General features: G+C 32.9%; 1 protein-coding gene across 1 annotated transcript in view; it reads right to left on the bottom strand.

Moving 5' to 3' along the window:
* Positions 1 to 3,514: 3,514 nt before the first annotated feature.
* Frl (formin-like protein) overlaps positions 3,515 to 22,884 on the bottom strand; it is a 285,761-nt gene continuing 266,391 nt past the window's right edge. The window contains exon 15 of the mRNA XM_089595744.1: positions 3,515 to 4,047. Coding sequence (XP_089451870.1) covers positions 3,835 to 4,047 — 213 coding nt within the window. The 3' untranslated portion in view covers positions 3,515 to 3,834. The remainder of the gene's footprint in view (positions 4,048 to 22,884) is intronic.

Here is a 22,884-nt window from a genome sequence, read left to right as displayed (position 1 = left end):
CCTGGGTTTTCAGTAATCAAGAATATTTTTCTTGTATTTTTGAGAAAATTTTGTAGGGTGAGGAGTAATTTATTTTCTACCCGAAAAGTTTCCAAAGAATCATTATTTTTCAAGCTCAAGTTTCCGGTCTGTAATGTGGTATACCAGATTTATTTATAACAGTAACATTTTACCTTAAATAGAAAGAATGGGAGGTAATTTTGCTAAAATGTCATACAAGTACGAGGCCGAATGATTTTTCAAATATAACTGATAGACTGTTTCACTTGAAATTAATGTCAGTTTTGTATGACATCATTAAGAATAATATATTCGGTAAAGTATTACCATATTTCTATGCCGTCGAATCCCAGACACGTGGCCTACCTCTCGCGTATATTTAAATAACTTTAAATCCTAGTGAAAAAGTACTACACCTGAAAAAATTAATGAATTATTTCAGCTAAAATTTCTTCTAGTAATACAAAACTTGCAAAGTTAGTGATTAAACATATACTTCACGGACCTCATACAGAACAAATCCTTTTGTAATTATTAAAAAATATTTAAAAAATTTTTCAAAACCTCTTACAAACGTAACTTCATTCTCAATGGATGATTACCTCAAGTATAAAAATAAATAATACTTCTGAACAATAGGATATAAATTTTGGAGAAAAGATAAAATTTTAGTAGATAATTTAATGGTTGTACCGTATGATAAATTTATGTTGATATAATATTAATGCTACATTAACGTCGATTTCCGTGCATCTTTTAAAAGCATAAAATATATTTATGACTACATACATAAAGGTAGTGACAGAGTATGCAGAAAAATTGAAAATCATAAGACCAAGGCAAATCAATATTCGATGAAATTAAAAGTTAATGCTAGACATGTAGGTCCGATGGAAAAAGCTTGGAGATAGAAAGAATTTCTCAATTGTGACAAAAACATTTAAGGTGGTAAAATATGGAGCAAATATAAAAAAATTATTGTTTAAATAATCAAATTCTCAAAAAATTAACTGGAAAAACTCAAATTTACTATGGTATAGATAACGCAACTTATCAAGGAGTTGAAAAATCGTAGGATAATATTTATGTAAATTTTTCGGTGGAAACGTCTCACAACATTCATGAAGGATTACCACATCATGAACTAAACCTGAAAATTGGTGCAATAGAGATGTTACTTAGAAATTTAAGTACATGAGATGGATTGTGTAATAAAACACGATAAAGAATAATATAAAAGGAGAAATAATAACTTAAGAAAAATGTAGAAACAAAGTCTTAATTTCAAACATAACTTTAAACACAAGAAACATCTTAACATTATCTTTTATTTTGTATTGTAAACAATTTACTATCAATGCGGGATTTGATGTGACAATAGACAAATCTCAAGGTCAAAGTTCTGATCATGTAGGTTTATATTTAAGAAAACCTTCATTTTCTCATCGTTAATTATACGTATCTTCATCAAGATGCAAAAATAAAAATAATTTTTTTGTTCAAGTAAAAAGAGAAAAAATACGGAAATAAAAGATATTGTTCAAAAAAAATTTTTTACTATAAATTTTCTTTACTTGCTAACTGTTGAAATTGAATCAACAAAATTTATAGCAATAAATAATAATTTATTATATTTTTTAATATCTTATCCTTCAATAATGATACATAATATGATAGATTTTTTTACGATGATACTTTTAAGGTTAAAAAAATTCATTCTTGAATTTTTAAAGAAAGAAATCTCTAATTTGTTTAACAAAACTTATTGTAATATAATATAATAGCTTGGTGTACATGTTATAAAAAGATTATTATAGTATTATTCTAAAATACTTGATTGATTATATTATCATTAATATTTCAATTTGCAGTTGTAAAACTCAATGTTAATTTACTATTCTATAAAATTATTATACATCAATAGTTATTTAATAACACGTATACGTCGAGGAAAGAGGTAGGAGATAGATGGGTTTGTTTAGTTAGGATAAATAATTCATTAATAAGTATAAAGTTCTTGGTGCTTTCAATTTTTTTGTCTTACTCTTATTCTACAACAATGAAAAATTCATAATTTATCACATGTATTTATGCGATACCATACGATTACATGTACAAATAAAAACGTTACATAATTATTGAATTACATGAATCAATTTAATTAATTTCATAATTATAAATTTACAGTTTAAAATGCTATTTATTAATTTTGTTACATAATCAAACATTAGTTTACATAGTCAAACATTTTATTAATATGTATAAAGTCCATCTATTTGCCTTTTTAGCAGTGTGAAAAAATAGATGAAAAGAATAATCTTTTAAAATAAGTGTAAATTATTGATAATTAGTATCTGGGGTTGTGCTAGGACAAAAAAAATAACGTGTGGGGCTGTGAAGGGGTTGTGGGGGACTTAGGAAAACAATAGAAATGTCAAATTAACGTTGAAAACAGTTAAATCTTACCTTGTATGTGGGAGAGTTTGGGAGGGCTGTTAGGGGATTGTGGGGGTCTATGGGGGATTTAGGTGAATAAAGTTTAGTTGGATTATACACCACACTAATAACTATATGATATGGGACATACATGCATTTAATACACAATACTTTCTCTTGATTTGTTTTACGTGACTTTGTTACACCAGAGATTTTTTATAGTAAGTTGTATTTTTTTAACTTGGAAATTAGTGAGCTCATTACTAAAACTGGATAACCCAAATAATATATACTACAACTAAGCAAGCTCAACGTTAAGCTATTAATCTTGTGGCAAGCAGCAATGGGCACGATGCTACAAAGTTTCAGCCTAGTAACGTACTTCAGAGCTCATCTAATCAGAGTCGAGTAAAGTACTCTATCATAGCACTATCATTTATCAAACCGTTAACTAATTAGCAATATTCACTTGGACAATGAAATTATACCCCAGCTTAATCAATGGTAACGCTGAAATCAAGGGCAGTACTGCTTTTAATTAAGGTGTAATTTTAACTACGAGAGTAGGCTTAAACTTTGTACGATTGCGGCTAATGCTGGTAGTATGCCTACTATAGAAAAAAATTATGTAACTAAGATATGTAATAAAATATGAAAAAATAATAAATCAAGAAATGTGTCTGGATTTGGTCAAAAAATGTTTTAAATGTAAAAATTAAAACAAAAAATGAAATAACCTTAAAAGCGTCTGAAACTATTTTTATACAATTCGACATCAAAAATGCGCAAAAACGAATTCCTTATTATTATTATTTTTTTACTTTCAACCATAAAATTTAAAAAAATACAAATTTTGAGTTGTTGACCATCACTGACGGCTTTAGAGTGAATTAAAAAAAATTTACAAAAATTCTTATATTGCTATCTCAAAAAAGTTAGCATTATCAGTACTAGATTTGATAAATGATTATATTGACACATCTATGTAGGTGTTCCTTATTTCAGAAATTTGATGTTTCTTAGCTTTTACAAAGTGATGTAAAAAACTACTTTTCAAAACTACTGAAATATATGCTTAATCAAAGAACTGCGGGAATTAGTTTATATGTTTCTATATTAACCTTACCTCTTACATTAGCACTGGTATGTTGCAATTGAAAATTGTTTTTAAATATTAAAGAAGACTCATTGAGAATTGACATTTCAAAAGTTTTATTCCACGGTATTTTGAAAGAAAACAAATGTCTAATTAATCGTAGTACCAATTTTCGTCAACTATTTTTTCGTATCTACACTTTGTACACATATGGTATTGACCAACATACAACGTGAAAATTCAGTTATTTTTCTAATAACCGATAAACAAACAAAAAAACATAATTTTATGTATGCTATTCATTAAAGTTCCAGCTCCTCAATAGTCCGTGAATATCTGTTGTTATCAATGTGCCGACGCTGACTTCGACGTACTGCGTCTGCTCGCCGGTAAGGTTCCGATCTTAGGCCTAAGAGGATGTCCTCCAGAGCTCCATTATAAACTTCATCTTGCTGTAATAGTTTTTTCTCTTGGACTAGTCTGGTTTTATTTTTTAGTTCATTAATGACAGCATCCTAAAAAAAAAGAGAAAATAGAGAGAGCAGAGAAAGAGAGAGAGAGAAAAGAAGATAGAATAGGGCAGGATGTATTAAAATTGTATTTGCTGCTGCAAACATTTAAAAAAAATTTAGTAGAAGATAATCTTTGATAATAGTTTAGCAGTTTGGAATAGCTAAATTTATTCACATAATGTTTTTACTCCGTTCATTTAACGAGTAAAATTTTAGTATGAGGGGTATTAAAAGAATACTAAAATGAACGATCATTTGGTAACTTTGAGCCTCAAAGCACACTTTTCAAGAAAAAAATGAAAAATCTTTGAACATATGTGTCTGCATGCATTTTTTTACCAAATTAAAATTTGTGTATAACAAATATAAAGTTTTTGGAACAAAGAAACATTTTTTAAATCATATTTAAAACATTTATCAATATTAAAAAAATCCTTGCATGTAAATACGTAAAGAACCTAGTTAAAGTTTCAAGTTAGTAATAATTTCCAAGGAAACACTTTAGGTATTACGTAAAAAATAAATGCTCACAAAGAAACCTTATACAAAAATTTTATATACAAGAGAATCTCAGTAACCTGTTTAAAGTACCAAGTTATTGACCTATTTTTTCAAGCTGCTAACATATTGGATCGCTCCCAAACGATAATTAGACTATTTTGATTAGTAGTCTTGAATTATTACCGTAGCAATAATTCTTATAAGGAGTTCCGTTGTGCATGCGAGAGTGCAGACGTGTCGAGAGAGCGCTCCGTAGAAAAGAGTAATAAAAAGTTATTAAAGTAAAAATAAAAGAAATAAAAAGTACGAAGCAGTGTAAAAAGTGAAGAAGCAGCAGAGAAAAAAGTGTAAAGTGAATAATTATAAAAGTTTGAAAGGATGAAGTGATATTAGTATGGTAGTGTCAGGGTAAAGAGAACGGAACACGTGTAAGGCAAGTAAGGAGTGGTTAGTAAGAATAGGGGATAATAAAGAAAGGTATTAGTGAGCGGAAAAACGAGACCCAAGAGGACAGGAAGAAAGTGTTGAAGTGGTGAGAGTAAAAAAAAAAGTGCAATGAAGTTCGAAAGAAAGTAAGGTTAGAAAAGATATAATAGGAAGAAAGAAGCGGCGCGGCAATTGGAGAAAGAGGTCGATAAAAGGGGTAATCTGAGAGGTGTATAAGAAAGGACCCTGAAAAAAGCAATATTGAGGTCGGTAAGGAAGATCACTACTTTGTCGAGTAAGGCTGACAAATAGAATTTCTGGCCTATATAAGTGGGGAATAGGTAAAGTAGAACACCATATTATCGACAAAGTTCAAAAATGACCAGAAAGCCACCTGCAGCAAGTATGAATACAAGAAATAATACAAATACAAAATTAAAGGAACAGACTCTATTGAATTTTACAAAAGAAAATCAAGAGAATAAAGAATTAAACGATAAGATGAGCAGGTTGGAAAGGAAGTTGGACAGCATGATTAGTAGTCTAGGAAGAAGAAAAGAAGATTGGAAAGAGGAAAAAAAGGTGTGGATAAAAGAAAGGCAACAGTGGACAGAAGAAAAGGAGGCGTTAGAAGAAAGAATAAGCAAGTTGGAATGGGAATCAGAAAAAGCTGAGAGAGAGAAAAGGAGACCAAACATTGTGATAAAAGGAGCAAATATTGAAGGAGAGATTCTGGAGAAGAAGGTCGAAGAATATATTGAACAAAAGATAAAAGTAAAAGTCAAGATAGAGAAGGCTAAAGAGATAAGTGTAAACGCTGGGCAAAATGTGAGGAAGTTAGTGGTAGTAAAGCTGGCAAGTAAAGAAATGAAAGAAGAAGCAATGAGAAATAAAAAACATCTGGAGAGAGGAGTTTACATAGAAAGCGATCTAACAGAGAGAGAAAGAGAGATCCAAAGAATTATTTTAAACAAGTCAAAAGAGCAGAGGAACAAAGGAAAAAGTATAAAAGTTGGATGTATGAAGATTTCGATCGATGGTAAATGGCTTAAATTTGATGAAAGGAAAGGAGATTTTACAGAGGAAAGAAGAAGGAGCCAAGAATGAGAAGAATATGAAGACGTAGAGGAGGAGGAAGTGAGAAGAAGAAATGTTAGTGTTTGATCGTGGAACATTTTGGGAGTGCTAAATAAGGACAGTGAAGTGTGGAAGTATTTAAGTGAATTTCATGTGATAATGTTAGTAGAGACATGGTTCGAACAGGACAAGTGGGCTAATGTAGAAAGTGAGTTGTCAAAAAGTTATGAGTGGAAGTGTATAGCAGCGACTAGAGAGCATAAAAAAGGTAGAGCGAAAGGAGAAGTAATATTAGGAATAAGAAAAAAATTGGAAAGTAGAAATCATAAAGTATGGAGCGATAATATAGTAATGCAGGAGATTGAACACGGAAATCAGAAGTGGAAGATCATAGGAGTATATAGTCAAAATGTAGCAGAGACGATGGAAACTATAAAGGAAAAAGTAAAAACGAAGGAAAGTGGATGTGTACTTATACTAGGAGATTGGAATGCAAGAACTGGGAGAGAAGGAGGTTGGATTAATAAAAGTGATAGTGAGAGTGATAGTGACGACAAGGATGTAAGGTTAAGAAAGTCGAAAGACGAAAAGATCAACGAGGAAGGTAGAAGACTAATAAAAGAAATAACAGAAGAAGGATGGTGTACGTATAGTAAATGGGCAAAAAGGAGAAGAAGGAGAATTCACATACGTTGGTAGCAGAAGGAGAGTCGGTAATAGATTACGCAATAAGATGTCAAGAAGCGTTAGATCAGATTAAGGAAATGAAGATAGGACAAAGAACGGAATCAGATCATATGCCGTTAGAAGTATACCTAGAAAAGGAAGTAGAGATAGGAATTGTAGAGAAAGAAGAGAGAACAAAGGCAAGGAGGGATTGGACTCAAGAATTGATTGATCAGTATGAAGAAAGGTGTAAAGACTGGGAGCGGAAGGGAAAAGAGGTTGAAAAAAGATGGAATGAATTGAAAGAAAAAATAGAAAGTGCAGTACCTAAGGTGGAAAAACAGTGTAAAGTGTGGAAGATGGGGGATAAAAAATGGCACGATAAAGAATGGAAGAAGAAGAAGGAGAATAATTAAAAGGTGGAGTTATTACATAGATAAAAAAAGAGAGTATAGAAACTGGTGAGAGGCAAAAAGGAAAAGGTTTGAAAGATTAGAAGAAGAAAATATAAAAAATGCAACATCGGAAGGCGAAGTGTGGAAATATATAAACAAGTACAGGAAAAAAAGAAGGAGAGAAATATCTTAAAAGTTCACAGTAGAAGAGTGGAGAAGGTATTTTATGGAAAAGTTAGATGGGAAAAATGAAGAAGGAATTGTGAGAGAAGAGACAAGAAAGAAAGAGGCAAGAACAAATGCAGAGGATCAGGAAGAAATGAGCAAGGAAGAGTTTGAGAAGCAGATAGCCAGATTAAAAGTAGGAAAAGCACCAGGAGAAGACAAGCTGGAAAACGAAGTATGGAAGTACATGCTGGGAGAAGTGGATGCAGCCCTTTAGGAATTGCTGAAAAAAGTATGGGAAAAAGGAGAATTACTGGATCAGTGGAGGCAAGGTACGATTTGTTTGACTCACAAAAAAGGTGATAAAGATATGTTAGAAAATTATAAAGGAGTTACATTGACATATACAGCATATAAGATTTATGCGAGTATGTTAAATGAGATGTTAAAAAAGGAAATCGAAGGTAAATTATTGGAAAGCCAGTTTGATTTTAGAGAAAAGAGAGGAGCAATAAAAGCTATATACACATTGAAACACATTGTTGATGAAAAATTAAGCAAAGAAAGAGGAAAATTATTTACATGTTTTATTGATTTAAAGGAAGCATTCGATCGAGTGGATAGGAAAGTTTTAAAGGAAAGATTAATCGAAATGGAAGTGAGTGAAAAGCTAAGAAATAGGATTATGGATATTCATAATGAAACGAGAAATGTAGTTAAAGTTGGAGAAGAGGAATCCAAGGAATTTTGGACAGAGAAAGGTGTGAGGCAAGGCTGCCCACTGAGCCCGACGCTGTTTAATGTGTACTTAGCGGATCTGGAGCAGAAATTCAAGAAAGGGCAGGTGGGAGGATGCAGAGTTGGTAATGAAAAAGTATGCAGTCTATCTTATGCGGATGATATAGTATTAATAGCAGATAGAGAAGAAGAACTGACAGAGATGTTAAAAAGATTCAAAAAGTACATAAATAAAAAGAAGATGATTTTAAGTAAGAAAAAAACGAAAATTTTAGTGTTCGAAAAAAGAAAGAGGAATGATAGAAGGTGGAAGTGGGGGAGTAAGGAATTAGAAGAAGTAAAAGAAATAAGATATTTAGGATATATACTACAGAAAAATGGGAGAAACGATAGGCATATAGAAGAAAGGAAAAGGAAAGCAGTGATAGCTATGAAAAATGCATGGAGCATAGGAGAAAGAATATTTAAGAATAGCTATAAAAGAAGAAGAAAATTATTTACAGCCCTAGTAGAAAGTATAGCGCTATTTGGTGCGGAAGTGTGGGGCTGGGAAGAAGAAGAAAGACTAGAACGTGTACAGAGAAGATATATGAAATGGATATTAGGATTAGACAGCAATACACCAAATTATATAGTGGAGGAGGAGTGCAGATTAGAAAGGATGAGTATGAAAGCGTTAAGGAGAGCGTTAAAGTTTGAAAAGAAAATTAGGGAGTCAGACATAAAATTAGTAAAAGAATGCATGGACAAGGACAAGAAAAGAGAGAGAATAGGAAAGGAATCGAAAAAGAGAGCTGAATTACTACGGGAAGAGAAAGTAAAAGAAACAAGATTTATAAAAGGAGTAGAATTTAGGGAGGAAGTAAGAGAAAAAATATTAATGAACAAGGAAAGAAAAGAAAAAGAGAGGGGAATGGAAAAGATAGAGAATTCACGGTACAAAATAATATATAAAGGTATAAGAACAGAAGCTGAACCAGAATACTTGAAAAAGGATATGCCATTAAAGGATAAAAAGTTAGTAGCAAGGTTTAGATGCGGAAATGAATGTAGAAGTAGAGAATACTGGAAAGGAGAGGAGGATAAGAAGTGTAGATTATGCAAGGAGGAAGAAGAAGATCATAGACACATACTAAAGATTTGCGGAGATACGAGAAATGAAGAAGAAATGGAAAAAATACTAAGCCATGATGCAAAAGAGATAGAAGTGCTAAGAAAAGTAATCAGAAAAAGGAAGGAGTCAGAAAAGATCTAGAAGATAAAAGAAAGTATGCAGAAAGTTAAGGTAGTGAAGAGAGAAGAAGGATTAGTAGGACAAGAAAGAAGAGAGAAAAAGAAATGAAAGGAAGAATGAAGAATACAGGAAAATATATGGACAATTTAAAAAAACGAGTTGTTAATTCTTGAAATTTTGATAGTTAAGTAGTATTAGAAAATTTGTTTATTGAGTTAAATATGGGAAGTTTTGACAATTTTGATAATTAATTGCGAAATTTTTGAATTTTTGATAGACATGTGTAAAATTTTGAATTTTGAGAATTGAGTTTTGTATATTTGGAATTGTAGTCATATTAAGTTTGTTTTATTTCTATATTATTATAACAAAAGACAAAAGTAGGATATTAAAAATAGTTGAATTAAAAATGAATATGTTATATAGCGTAGATTAAGTATGTATTAAATGTACAAAATGTTACGGAACCCCTCCTAACCCGTAAGGGGCGGAGTATAAAATAAACAAATAAAATAAATAATTCTTATAAAATTTTAATTCTGTCGAATGTTATTACTTAACTAGAGTAAACAAGTCACTTCAATAGAATTGTATGTCTATACAAGCTTAAACTCCTATTAGTTTTTATTTCTCATAGTAAGAACTAAACCTGAGTATGACAAATCGAGTATACAGTCTAATTTTTTATTGCTGATAGTTTAGTAACACTTGGAAGAATATTAAATGAGTAGAGAACATCACTGTTTACTATAAAAGAATGTCTTAGTTTTTATTAGTTTGTAATACATTATGCACCCATGTATACAACAACCTACATGTATATGCATTAGAAAGTAAGGAAAAAGAAGGAATCTAAAAAAAAGACTGAACTCATTTCGTTCTTGACCAACAGCTGAACTCGTCAGTAGAATGTCACAGTGATTTATACTTTCTTCTCTGTAATTCCTCTGAATACACAGTATAAATTTTGAAGAAATATATCAAGTTAGAACGTAAAGAGCAAGTATCAGTCATGTTTGGCTACGGCTATAATTACTAGCACACTGTACTGGTAAAGTTTACTGGTAGTTGAGAACAAAACGAGTTCAATCCCTCTCCGTTAGATTTGTTCTTTTTTTAACTTTCTAATACGTGTACAAGTAAGGTGTTGGACACCTGTGTGTATAGTGTATTATAAAATAACTAATACAAGCGATCATCAGATAAAAGTTAAGTACTGCTACTGTACTACGAATGTTCTATGCAACTTCAGCGAAATCCAGGGTCTTGCATTATTACTTATTTAAAAAAAAAGTGAGTAAAAAACCATTTCTCTAGATTATTTTGATACGGTTAACTTAGTTCATTTCAATGAAGGATATAATTGAAAGTAATAAAAAAAAGATTTAATAAAAAACATCACCTATCTCAACCAACAACATAACAAAAGAAATAGTCGCATGCCAAAAACTTTTTTAAAATAAGATTCGAAAAAGGTTAGAAAAAAATTCTTATTAAAATCATACGTCTAGTTTTCAAACGATTTTTTTCTTAAATTCTCAATTCCATTGAACTATTAGTAGGGTTAGAATAATGTACACGCGTAGCTTTTATTGAATATATTACCAGTGCCATCGTCTTAGATACTTTTAGCTTACATGGAAATAGGAGTTCGATCGAGCTGAAAAGACGATGTAAGCTATGCGGAATTTACAGTGTCTAGAGGATAAGTACGACATGTTGTTGGTTCACTGCAAGATACGAAAATTAGTAGTTAAACGTGAGGAAGTTACGAAATTTTCTAGGAGTCTATGTATGATTTCTTGAGCAACAAGAACCTTACAGAGTTTTCAGAATGTTACTGGAGCAGGCTTACTCTTTTTTAGCACTAAAGGACCTAATGGTATGCTTACAGCCATATCGTAACCATCGTAGCAAAAGTAAACCGGTTTAAAAATACCAAGTTATAGCAAGAATACTAAGTTACATGCTTCATGTTCCATTGGAAAAACTTACCACATATTACAAAGGTGCTCAAAGCTTTTAGCAATGTCAAACCAGCAGCATTTTGAATTGAGTAAAAGAGAAAAGCTGCGTTAAAATAATTTTAAAGCTTATACTTTTTTGGCCATCGTCTCTTTGTTTACTAATATTCTTTATGCGCCCATTCATACAATACAAAATTACACATCGATCGCTCTTGATAAGACTCGATTTTTTGTGAGCAGATCACTGAATCAATTACAGTTGCAGTGAATGTTGCATGTAGGGTTACGGAGGTACCTTCTAAAACATGGAAATCAAATTTGGCTGGTGTTTCCAAAAGATCGACCAGTAAATAGTTTAATACTACTACATACGGCTCATATTATTCTAGCTAATAAGTAACAGATGAGCTGTTTCAGCTTTGACTGATCCAGGCCCGCAGCGCAAATTTTTTTTGAGAATAATCTATTTTTTAAAAATAATAACGTAAATTTTTTTTTTTTTTTTATTTAATATTGCTTGATATTCCGACTTATCCATGCTGATCAAAGACAATTTGGAATATTTATTATTACTGACTTGCTGATAGATCTACAAAATTCACAAAATTTTATAAACGTTAGTTTATGGGTGAAAAGCAAAATTAATTTTTTAAAGGTTTTTTAGATAAAATTTTATAAATTATAACAGTCATATTTGACTAAGATTCAAATAACAGTTTTCTTTGTAATTTTTTCTGTTATTTTAAAAAGTGGTATTATTTTTAGAATAGTCAAACTATATCATTCTTTCAATTTCGAAAAAATATTTTTTTATTTTTTTTATTTTTACAGGGTTTTGTCACATAAACTTAAAATTAGATAAATTAAAAGGTGATTAATTATTAGAACTCATTTTAGGATTATCATTTAAACATAAAAAATGCTCAAATCAGAGATTTGTTTGTTTAACAAACGGGTGTAGTGATTTTTTCACGATTTGTCATGAATGTAAAATATTACAAATAAGTAAACAGGTAGTATGAGTGATATATACATATATATGTATATATATATACTGTCGTGTGTAAGTATGTGTGTATCATAAGTCTTTTTTTACAAACTTGTTATGTCTACACACACACGTCTATGTGTGCGTAAACAAAGATTTAAACCCAAAAAATCCTATGGGCTCTGCCAGAAAACATGAAGAGATGTTTCTACGGATGGAAACTGAAACACATCTCTAACCAAATCTGTTATGTTTTATAAAAAAAGTTTTTCTTCGGTAACGCAAATTAAACATTTCCGACTTAACCTCTTTCACATATATACTAAAATCACTTGTACGTTGTTAGAAACAGACCTAACGGGTCGGACCAACTAACATGGAATACTTAGATAAAGGGCCTCTGGCATTGACAGCGCTCTGAAATTATAATAATAAGATAACTATGGTATGAATATTAAAACTACACAATAAATACACTAATAACAATAATAATTATTATAATAATAATAATAATCATACTGATAATAATAATAATAATAATAATAATCAGTCGTGAGGGGTCTACGGATCCGTGGTCGGAAAAAAGTTACATTACCTTTTTTGTAGACGTTGGCTACATGCAATCATCATTGATAGGATAAAATATCAAGTTAATAAAGTAAAAAAATTAATGATAAAACATATTGATCATGTATCAAATAATGAATTAACGAAGATGTCTATTTTGTAGGAAACTTAATGGCAAACAGATTGGCGGTCGTAAAATTACTCTACGAGCAATAGAAGTAGAGATAAAAGCAAAAATCTAAATAAAAAATTGGCAACTCATCATAAATTTTCAAATGAATAAATGAAGTTAACTTCGGATTTGGACAAAACTATTTTCCCCGTATCCATGGGAAAATTTTGTAGGAAAATAATAAATTTCTTCTTTACTGAAAAACATGAGATTGAATTGTATTTTTTATTTTTGGGCAATAAACTAATCAGCCACTTTTATAACCAGTGAAATCGATGCAATAGCGTGGGGTGCAAGAACGGGGAGAGACTAATACGTTATATGTCTAGTCAAGCTATATATATTTACTTACAGTGGCCACTGTAAGTGTGTACAGGTAGTCCTGACGGTACGCGCCGCGAGGAGGATGAGCTACTGACCGAGTACAAGTGGAGAAGGCCAAACAAAAGAGAGTCGTCGCTCGGATCCTTCGATGGGCGCGCATGAAGAGAGAGAGAGAAAGAGAGCTGCCTGCGGCAGTTTATAGCACATGGCTGTATTAGTATAGCGAGGTTGGAAAAAAATCTTGTTACACTTTTTTCAGTCAAGCACCCATGCGCCCAAAACTTCGTAATGCATGAAAATGAACTTTTTTCCAATAATAATGACAATAATAGTAAAAATAATAATAATAATAATAATGATAATAATGATAATAATAATAACAAAAATAATAATAACAATCTTCGGGTTAAGGTACTCATCTTCTGGGGCGCATTCTTCCAGGTGGCGAATTAAGGAGTCCTTCCGCGAGTGTATGGTTATGGGTTGCTACGGTGATACGGCCCTGGTTAACAGTATATCTAAGACCGTTAAAAGGTTAGGATCCGTCAAAACAGACGAGAAAAGAGTATACCTTAAGGTTCTAACCCCTCTCTGTGCACCAGAAGAGGCCAAAAATAAGGTACGTACAACTTTCTACAATTCACGGTTTTAAGAGAAGTCCATAATTTTATTCCATTTTTAGACATTCTAATTACACGTACCCCTAATCCGGTCAGCATCATAGATCTTTATAAAAAACTTTCAGCTTCTGGTAGAATACTTAATTTCTTTTCACACAATCCTGTATGCTAGAAAATCGCTATTAGTTTCGCAACTCAAGAAATTCTAGTTGCAAATGCATACCCAGCTTCCTTTATTAATACAAATATAAAAGCAGAAATAAGCTATCTTAAGAGAGAGTCGAAGGGCCTTTGGAAGCCACACAATTTGAATGATCAAAATTGCAGCAGGAGATTCTTTTCTAGTTTCTTTGGCGAATCGAGCTCTCGAGGAAATCTTTATCGAGTTATTCCATATTTTCAACCAATTAAAAAATTTTTAGAAAGTTTGTTTTTAAGATACAATATAAGAGTCATTTTTTCTAGTTCAAGTAAATTTACTAACATCATTAGATTGGGAAAGGACAGGACTGATAAATTGAAAAAAAGTGGCATTGTCTTTATGATTTCATACAAATGTGGTGCTCGATACATATATCACAGTAAAAAACTTATAATTGTATATAATTGTACGTTTTCGTGAGCATGAGCATTGTACTAGGCTTGAGGATGACAGGTCTGGGTTATATGCGCATTCTTTGTAATGCGCGCAGGATTTGGACATTAAGAGCGCGGTGATTCTCGATCAAGAGCTAAACAAATAAAAGCCAGAATTCTCTAAAATGATCTTTGATTATTCTTATAAATAGCAATATTAACAGACAGTTAGATATTAAAAAACATAACCATGGTTAAAAAAATCTTTAAATAAAAGTAAACTTACAATTAAATAGTAACACAACTATGCTTTTAATTGCTTTCACATTTGAAATCTCAGTATTTTATAACTGTTGCATCGCCTTATTTGTCTTATTTCTCATCGATTTGTATTGTTATTGCATTTTTATTTGCGATAACGTTTTAAAACTAATAAATATAAATTACTGCAGCCTATAAAACGGCAGTGTCATTTGACAAAGCATGATGAAATGCGGCTCGCAGCGTAGGTACGGCTTATCATGTTGATCGATAATTTGGTTATGGTACGACTGTAGCTGGTCTGTCATTATGACTTGATGTTTGGGGGGTTGTGGGATATTAAAATAATTTCTTAAATTGCAAACACCTATTATTTTGAAAAATAGTAATGAGGTCTATTCCACCTTGAAGTTCAACGAAAAACAACCAATTTAATATTTGCTTAATATTCGTGAAAATAACCTTTTTATACTTTTAACTGGGCTATCACATTAGTTTTTTTAATTTCATTAAAAAAAGCACTCTCGAACTATTCTAAAGCCACATTTCCCTCATGGTATTATATAGCTAACTCAACTTACAATAGGCTGTCCAACTTAAACATGTCACTTTGTATAGGTTTTTTATGTGAGACTACCTACAAAACTCTTGACCAGACGGAAATATGACAAAAATGCTTTTGATCTTTGTGAGTCATCAGATTACGTAATTCCAGTGAGAGCTGCAGGTGGTATTAATTTTTGACCACTCTTAGGACTAAGCTCTTGATCTATTACAACATATTTATATGACTACAGCCGTATGTACATTCCTAAAACTTATCTTTCTGATTCTTCAAAAAAATAGTTAAATTTACCACTTCTCGTTAATTAGAAAAAGAATTTGAACCATGGGTTGGGCAGTTATTACATATATTATTTTTTTAAAGGGAATGACTACTTACAGAACTTTGAGACTTTCATTTGATTACAGCACTACAAAAAGTGCGTAGTTCACTTTTTTTCTAGATTCCCCACAACCCCGTGCAGTCAACCACAACCCTCTACAGCCCTCTTCCATACCGTACGGCCTACCACGGAATTTTTCGGACTTATGTTATTGATCAGTTTGAAGATTTGGATAATATTTGAAATGTTTTATATTTAAAGGCTGTTACAATAGCACACAAGTGCTATCTAAAATTTTTTTGCGTAAATTAATTGATTGTGAACCAGCAAAAGTAGTATTGCGATAGACTTTAAATGAATAATAAATTTAAATCGATGATAAATTTGTTTGAACAAATAATCCAAGCCTTGAAGGGACATAAGCCAATCAAGACCTGAGTCGAATGTCAACCGTTTTACTCAAACTCATAGCTCAATCAAGCAAGATTATGATAGTATACACGGCGTGAAATTCTTCGTTTACATCTGAGAAGGTGGCAAATAACTGAAATTTACCAATGTGTCATTGTAAGAGTAGCTTATTCGGTATAAGCTGTTATCAAGGAGGTAGTTGATTCAACAGTTTCTCAACATTGATTGATTGGCCATACCTTTCTCACTCAAATCGGTCTGAGAATCAGGTGTGAGTAATTGTTTATGGAGTCCTTTAGACGTATGGAATACGACAGGTGTATTGTTTCATTACCTTTTAAGTTAGGCTCTCACGAATACTTGCAAGCAAATCATCAACTTTCAGCTAAATCGTTTACTAACCTAACAAACCGTTTAAAAACCAATCCCGCTACATTTGATAAATACATCGGCGTTATGAATTACTGCAGAATCTTGTATCACATGTATGTGTCCTTCTTTCAAATTTTTTAAGGTTCGTAAATTTTTACGACACCATGGAATTTTTTTAAAATTCAGACACCAACGATAAAATTCGTGTTGTTTTCAACGGCACATCAAAGACCCCCTCAGGATGCCCGTTAAATAATTGTTTATGTGTGGGTCCTAAGCTGTAAAAGGATTTTGGCTTATTCTAACTTTATGGCGTTCTTTAACTCGATAAAGTAGTCTTTACTGTGAATATAGTTCGAATGTTCGACAAGTTCTAGTTGAACCCAAAGATCCTAATGGCTACGAATCCTCTTGCGTGATAATTTCAGTCAAGATCTGAAGAGTTTTGATCTGAACACCCTCGATTACGGTTTTTTTCTGGCTCGTTCTTCGCCACACGAGTGCTAAAGCAGCCAACCTTTGATGTCTGAAGTCGATTTAAATACGGTGCTAATATTTTGCTGAATTTTTTTCATACGGATGATTTTTCATGTTGGAGCAGATGATAGTACCCAAATTTTTATTGCTAAGGACAATGTAATGAATATTCTCAGGGCTGGCGGCTTTTTACTTAGCAAAAAGGCTTTAAATATAGCGATGTTATGTCAAGAACGTAACATCCAGTCTAAACATCTGGTCCAAACGAAGATTTTTCCGTCCTTGGTTTATAGTGGAATGCCAAATCCGACACCTTTTCAGAATAGGTCACATTGTCTTCTACTACCACTGAACTATCAACAAAATGCTCTGTTCTATCTAACTTGGCTCACTCGTTCGACCCACAGAATTAATTTTGTCTGGTCTTAATTTCTGCTAAGGTTGTGGTTCAAGATGCTGGGCTACTGAATTTGGACTGGAATCAGCCATTACCTGAGTCTTACTCAAAAAAATGAGTTGAATTTTATCAATCTCTTATGCAGCTGTAATCATTTAAGGTTCCCCATTGGCTTGAATTGAGCTTGTAAAACTCTTAACAGATTGAGCTGTACAGATTTTGTGACTCCTTTGAGCTTGCATATGCAACTGCAGTATACATTAAGGTAGTGTATTCTACATGATGAAAGTTGCAAAATTTTCCTATAGGGTTACCGTGACAGCCTATTTGTCTAGTCACCGGGGCCACCCACTCACCACCTATGTGTGTGGGTGTATTGCCGCACCCATTTCCAAACTCTTAAGTGATGTCATACCTAATCATACCATGGGCACAGTGTGAGTATCTACGGTGAAGCATCTTCCTAGTTAAGCTGGCAATCTCTGCACCAATGGTGCATCGGGTCCACTCGCCACTGTGTAGCCTTTCCACGGAGAAGACTCCGTATTTCAGGATGTCCACTCCTTGCCGGTTCAGACGGTGCTCTCTGCCGAAACATCGGATCCAAGCTAATTAGCATCCCTGGAGAAGCGCCATATTTCAGGGGCCACTTCTCGCCGGTAAGACCGGCGATCCCTGCCTAACGCGAGGCATCGCATCCGCTAATCTCTACCTATAGCCATAACACAGTTTCGCATTCACCCAGGTCTGAAGACTTGTGGGACAAGGAAAAAATCCTGGAACTACTCTGAAGGAAGATTCCACGGAAAAACCCTCCTCGAAACAGGCGGGATTGCATATGAACTTTTTCTGGTGATAAAAGTTTTTGAAAAAATCTGCACTCACCAGGAATTGAACGCACGACCTCTAGAACGGCGTTGTATTAGTAAGAAGCACGATTATCACTGAGCCAACGCCCACCGCTTCTCAAAACTTTCCAACTTACTGCCAAAACCCGTGTAGTACTCGTCAAAACAATGTGTTCCTAAGTTGAAACTTTGTGGAGCCAGCTTATTAGTTGACTTGCTGGATCGAATCAAAACTCGACTCTATCTTGATTCGGTAGTTATTAATGGGTTGACTGATTCTGAAGTTTTGTTAGCCTGGCTTTCTAATCATGCCTCAAAGTGGAATCTCTTTGTTGCGAATCAAGTCTCAAAAATCTAAGGCATCGTAGCAACTAAGCATCGGTATCATGATTTATAAGGTTAAAATCCTGCGGACGCAGCCACGCATAAGATCACTCTCTTAAAATAAGAGAAGTCTAATCTATGATGGAATGGTCCTTGTTGGCTTAGAACTCCTATGTTCTATTTCTTCGCATCAACTTTTTAATTACCGGTTTTAGTCCCTAAAAAACAAAAAAAAATTACAGCTATGACAACTGAACCTGACATCTTTTTGAGATTCTTCACACTCACTCGATTGGTTAAGAATGTAGCCTACATATGTCAATTTGGTTTGAACTCGAAAATAAGGCCATTCCCTGATGTGGCACGCTGTCTACATTTGTACTTGATCAAGCTCAAACCTTTTTGATAAAATGTTCCCAACTCGAATTGTTAAGGGAGGAAATTTCCATTTTGTCATTCAAATAAGAATTACCCACAAGTTTCAAGTTGTTAACTTTAAAACCATTCCTTGATTAGAAAGACTTCCTAGGTTAGAAAGACGAATAGAAAAGGCCTCATTATTTTAATATACTGAAAAACATCCTCTTTTGCTACACAAAAATTCTTTGTTCTCGACTCTGTTTTTTAATCATGCTCATCGTCAAACCTTCCATAAAGGTCCTTGACAAACTCGTGCTTTAGTCATCACTAAATTCTAGATTATCCACTCTGGGCCTTTAGTTCGTAGAGTCATCAGACGATTTTATAAAAAGGTAAATCCATAAAAATAAACTGTAAGTTATTATTCTTTGATTAATGTGCAAAAAAAAACACTATTTATAATTATAGTCACAGATGATTAAACTATCAAACTTTTTATTTGTTAAACAACGTTTCGGTTCGTATAGACCAAGTTCAAGGCTCTCATCAGGTTCAATAGTTAGTCGCATAAGAAGCGACGTTAGCACCGCCTAAGATACTTAATCAGCGACTTAGGTAGGGCCTTGAACTTATTCTGTACGGGCCAAAACGTTGTTCAACAAATAAAAAGTTTGACAGTATAATCATCTGCTTCTACAATTATTTTATTAGTATCATCTGCTGCCATTAGAGCCACTCAACACATACGTAATAATGTTTGCTCCAAGAGTCCAACTTACTTGCACGTCAATAATGACAGAAGAAAAAAAGTGTGTTGCATCAATCGAAACCGTGTAGGTTCCAAAATATAAGTTTGTTCCATTTGTACCATAGGGCACACGGAGACGTGTGGCTATCGAAATATAAAGGCATAACAATGAGCTGGGCTATATACAAAATTTTTAATATGTATAGATCATGATGAAACTAGACATATAAGAATATTTAAGACAAAATGAAAACATAGAAATATGTAAAACTCAATGATAAGGTTCATTTTAGATATATGAAGAGGCCAAAAATGATTAACAAATAGTGATAGATTTACTGAATAAAGATGCTCCACTACACTAAGATGTGTCTGTCTTTTATTTAAAATTTATTACATTATTCACTTTAATACATGCTTTGTATATTCATTTTACCATAGTATTTATTTAGTGTATTAGATTATTTTATGCATTTGTTACTTTTAATTTCTTGCATATACATACATCGCACATACGTATATTACATCATGCAACTGGAATTTTTGAGGACTAAAAAACAAATTGGAGAAAAAGTAAACAATGATTCCTTCCTAGAAAGTTGTAACATAGTTTTATTTCGAAAAAGTGTATAACAATAAAAAGAAATCAGTACAAAGTTTTGCAACAAGAGCTATCTTTGCGCTTCAGCTCAGTAAGATTTTCTAGGTGGCGTTTTCTATTTGTAATTAAAGTCTTGGACCATTAATATGACCGAGTGGGACGAAAAGAAGGCAATCTGAATGCCATTGTCTCCAGCGCAATACTATAAAACATCAAGCAAGAGCACAACCAGCTCCAACACTTCAGAGGTGCTGCTAGAGCACCTCTTGCTGAAATTTCCCAAAGAAGTTCGGGCAGCCACGTGTGCTAGAAACATCATCATCCTTCTCCTCGGTGGTTCGTCCAAATGTCATACTGACAGACGAAATATTCTCGCGTTTTTTTCGAGGTTTTTTTTTACAAAATCAGACTTTTAAAGAACGAATCAAGATAGACTCATAATTTTTGTTGAAACATACTCATCGGTTGATTTAAAATACGGAAAAAATAGTCATTAAAGTAATTATTTTTCTAACCACTAAATTTTAGAAAAAGCACAAATTTTTGAAAAATGCATTAAAATGTTCTAAATTCAACCAAATTCAAAATGTTTTTGACTATTTTATTTCGATACTTGTACTTGTGCAAAAAAAAAATCTATTTTAAAATGGGCTTATGCACATATGTACATACATATTCATACACATGTGAACACTTACATTTAACACCACCGAGTCTACTTGTCTCCTAAAAAAATGTAATATTATTTTTGTTATTGTTTTAACTACTTTCAAGAGGTTTGATATTTTTTGGGAACCATTTAAATTTTTCTTTTAGATGTTCACTATATAAACGTCTTAGTTTTTCTTTGTTATTGCATTATGCACCAATATCCTTACGAACATGCTAGGATTTTTAATTATAAACAGCTTAATGCAGAATGAGAAATAAATTTAGTTAAATTTAAAACAGTTTTATACATTTTTTTTCTAATTCGTCTTTTTTTTGTAAAGGTTTAATTTTTTTGTAAATTTAAGGTTAAGAAAATATAAAATACTTATATGACTATTTTTTCCACATTTTACATGAGCTTTCGAGTATGTTTTAACAAAAATCACCATTTCATTATAATCCGTTCTTTCCTAGTTTAACAAAGGCAGAGAATTTGTTTATACATTTAAAAACTATCTTCAAATTATTTTCATAAGCAATGTTTTAAACAACGTGATCAAATCTTTTGAAGTACGGCAAAACGATCAAATTCTTATTAATAGTTATATTTATTTATAGAATTAACAGGCCACAGGCCCAATCACAAGTTAAATAACAAAAGTGTGTTGCCGAACGGAGTACGTACAACAATGTTCACAAGGGTGTAGGCTCTAATTAATTATAGATAAACGAAGATGTAAGATATTAATTAGTAGTGTAGATTTTATTGAGTGTGTAAGCTGGTTGACTAATAAATAGACCTAAGCTGAGAAATGATAAATGTATACTGTAAACTCAACATTAGAGAGGACAAATAGAAAGGCAGGAAAGTGATATGCTATCTATTTCAGGTAAATTTTGGATGGTGTTGTTGAATAAACGTGTAAGGTGGGGTATAGGGGAGTGGTTGTAAATTTGTTTCTTTGCAAGGGGCATCACCGTAGGAAGGAGTGACGAATGAGAAAGAGGAGAGACAATAGAAGGAGAGATGACTGCGGGAGAGTGGCGACTGGTCTACGAGAGACGTAGTGTGCCAAGTCAACAGTAAGTCGGTTTTATTTTTGTTATAGCGAATCGTGGCGGACATGTTTCGTTTTATACATGTGTCGTCTTTTGGGAGGTGTCGAATCGTAGTTGCTGTTGCAGGCGGCGGGAGGAGGGTATGAGGTTGGGGCTGGGGACACTCTGTCCCACCTGAGTGCCAGAATTTAGCCACTGCGCCGTCACTATAGCAATCGGCTCTCTCTCTCTCACACATTATCTCTGAGAGACCGGTGTGCGTGTGTATGTGTTGTATTTGCATATGCACGCGCATGCATAAGCAATTAAAGTGCCATCCGTTTCCTCCCCTTACATGTTTTTGGCGCACTAGACAGCATGTGTACTGCGGTTTTGATGTGCGCCGGGGTATCTCGAATCTCGACCTGTCTGTTATTTACGCATGTTTATTACGTACATAGTACGCGCAGACAATTGTGTCTCGTTGTTTGCACGCGCTTGTATGTTTTCTTATTATCGTGGTAGCAGACAGGAATGCCCTAGTAACCATGGCTTTATTTTAGATAATGATGTGATTGACAATTATATGTGACTTTTTTAACTTGGTTCGGATATTTGTGGAGAAGGTACCGTAAGCAACTTGTTCATGAAAATAGATGACAGATTAGTAATATACGCAAATGAGGAAGAATCGATTGCAGCCATCTCTAAAAGTAATTTTGAACCAGAAGAGTTGGACAAAATCTGTAATTTGTAAAAAAACGTGTAATTAAAAAAGCTGGTGTTGTTATATTCCTGTCTGTGAAAAATAATATAAGCTTGAAAAACCCGAAACTTTTGGAAGCGCTTGATTTCTCGCCCAAATACTCAAAGAAAGAACGATCTTAAACGACGGAATTGAAAAAGACTGAATTCTTGACTAATAAAAGGAGAGATAATGAGATCACTGGCGGAATGCATTTCGATATATTTGATGCCAGAATCTTAAAAGAGAAATCAACGAGCTTAGCCTCCCACTATTTTCTATAGTGATCTCGGTATAAATACCC

This window comes from Copidosoma floridanum, unplaced genomic scaffold (genome assembly GCF_036245765.1).
Source record: "Copidosoma floridanum isolate Cflo_tuat_1 unplaced genomic scaffold, Cflo_Japanese_pri ptg000027l, whole genome shotgun sequence".
Taxonomy (NCBI): Eukaryota; Metazoa; Arthropoda; class Insecta; order Hymenoptera; family Encyrtidae; genus Copidosoma; species Copidosoma floridanum.
The sequence above is the reverse complement of the archived record's forward strand: the minus strand, read 5'-3'. Positions and strand labels throughout refer to the sequence as shown.